A 2,161-nucleotide genomic window follows, 5' to 3' on the forward strand; every position below is an offset into this window, starting at 1 on the left:
CAGCCCCGATAAAGACACTTTGAAGCGCTGAATTCTTGGAACTTCGTTTTTCAGACCTCCGGTTGTCATCCCTGCATGCCAGCAATGCTTCTCAATAAATATTCTCTCTTTGTCTGTTCAAATGTTCTCCATTGCACCTCACTATTAGATTCCGCCGGTATACCATAGGCTTTCCTGCTTCCTTCTCTGCTTTCAAACATAATCAAGGCCTTTCCCCCTTTACCCTGTAGGACCTCAGGCTCCAGGTATCCTGAGAGTTGTTCTGTGGCTAGGGAGGTGGAGCTCTACCTGCTAATGGGAGTCAGGACACAGCCCTACTGCGCACACTCTTCAGCTGGTCCCTATGAGGAAGCCTGTCCCGGCTTTCCGAGAACACTACTCTGGCCCTCTTCCCAATCACGCGTCATCATAGTTCCCTCCTCCCTTCACCCGGGTCAAGGCCCCTGCCCCAGGGTGGTCCATCCTGGAGCCTTGGATAAACGCTAGTTTCACCTCAGGCCATTCTAGCCTCCTCCATACTCCATACTCGTGGTTCCCGCGGCCTCTTTCCTGCAGATGTCGGAGGGGCCATTTTACACCAACTCTGTAGTATCCCAGCTCAGAACATCTAGACTAGAAGTCCAAGGCTGTGGTCAAAAAAGGCCCCAGCGGGGCCGGCTCCGCCCCGCCCCATCCCGCCCGCCCCTCCCACAGGCCCGCCCCTCCCATAGGCCCTCCTGGTCCACAGGCCCGCCTCTCCCACTGGCCCCGCCTCCAAAGCCCTTCCCACCCCTCAGGCCCCGCCCCCTGGCCCCCTCGCGGCGTCGGGCGGCCCGGCGTCCAACCACTGTGGTCGCGGTGCGTCTCTCCTGCCCACCTGGTGATGCTCTGATTGGCTAAATTGGCATCGGCCCACCCCGCTATTCCGGTCGGCCGAGGCTCGCGCCTGCGCAGTGCCCTAGGCTGTCGGTCAGGTAAAGGGGCCCGCCAGCCTGCAGGCCGAGAGCAGGGCTGTCATGACGGAGGGCACGTGAGTCGCGGACCCTAAGGCCTCCCGCGGGTGTCGCGGGGGACGCGGCTGGGCGGTGGCAGGGAAGGTGCCTGGACAGCAGGGTGGCATGGCTGGTGGCTTTGCCTGCCTGGATTGCAGGCATTCCCACTTGCATTAGGGGCCTGATGAAGGCTGCTTCCTCTCGTGGGTCCCCTCAGGTGTCTGCGGCGGCGTCGTGGGGGACCCTATAAAACCGAGCCCGCCACCGATCTCACCCGCTGGCGGCTCCGCAACGAGTTGGGTCGGCAGAGATGGACTTACTATCCAGCAGAGGACGACCCTGGTCGAGAACAGACCGGGCTAGAGGCCCACTCTTTGGGACTGGACACAGTAAGTGGAGTGATTCTTAAGGCACCGTCCCCTCCCAAGGCTGGAGGCCATCATTGACCAGCCTATGCCATGCCTTCCGGAGCCAGCGCTCTGAAACGGTAGAGAGCCTTATTTAAAGATCAGGCAACGAGCCAGTGATATATGCTTATATGCAAACCAATGTTTATGTGGGTACAGTGTGATATGAGGAAAAGCTGACTATAAGGGGATCAGGAAAGTTCACGAGTTATGGAGGAAGATGTAAAGCGAGCTGTTTTTCTAGTTCTGATTCTGTCATGGGGTTTCTGGCTTGGGTGGTGGATTAATGCATAAAATATTTTGGGTACTGAAAGTGTAAAATTTAATGGGAAGTTTCACAGTCTCCCTTTTCAAATGCCAGGGTCATTAAGTTGAATAGATTTTGTGACTGGTTAATTTGCATGTGCGATGTTTTTATTTATCTGCAGGTTTTGTTTTGTTTTTTTTAATAATAAGGCTTATAATTTTTTTAAAAAACAGGTGTGAACCTGGGCATGGCAGGCATCTCTGTAATCCTAGCCACTAAGGAAACTGTGGCAAGGATTAAGTTTAAGATCTGCCCGGGCAACTTAGTGAGACCTTGTCTCTGAAAATAAAGAAGCTGGGCATGGTAGCACAGGCCTTTAATCCCAGCACCCAGGAGGCAGAGGCAGGCAGATCTTTGTGAGTTTGAGGCCAGCCTGGTCTACAGAGCAAGTTCTAGGCCAGCCAGGTTTATGTAATGAGACCCTATCTCAAAATGATAACAAATAAATAAGCAAAGAAGAGGGCTGGTGATGTAAG

The 2,161-nt window shown here is 54.4% G+C and overlaps 1 protein-coding gene across 2 annotated transcripts in view; it reads left to right on the forward strand.

Annotated features, from left to right (window-relative positions):
• The first annotated feature begins 798 nt into the window (after positions 1 to 798).
• The window catches only part of Lss (lanosterol synthase), a 22,914-nt gene continuing 21,551 nt past the window's right edge, over positions 799 to 2,161 (forward strand). Inside the window, exons 1-2 of one of the 2 annotated variants that reach the window (XM_031348785.1) lie at positions 799 to 1,009; positions 1,189 to 1,360. In XM_031348785.1, coding sequence (XP_031204645.1) covers positions 996 to 1,009; positions 1,189 to 1,360 — 186 coding nt within the window. In that variant the 5' untranslated portion in view covers positions 799 to 995. The remainder of the gene's footprint in view (positions 1,010 to 1,188; positions 1,361 to 2,161) is intronic. The other variant, XM_031348784.1, reaches the window with a different exon arrangement.

Source organism: Mastomys coucha, unplaced genomic scaffold, assembly GCF_008632895.1.
Source record: "Mastomys coucha isolate ucsf_1 unplaced genomic scaffold, UCSF_Mcou_1 pScaffold3, whole genome shotgun sequence".
Taxonomy (NCBI): domain Eukaryota; kingdom Metazoa; phylum Chordata; class Mammalia; order Rodentia; family Muridae; genus Mastomys; species Mastomys coucha.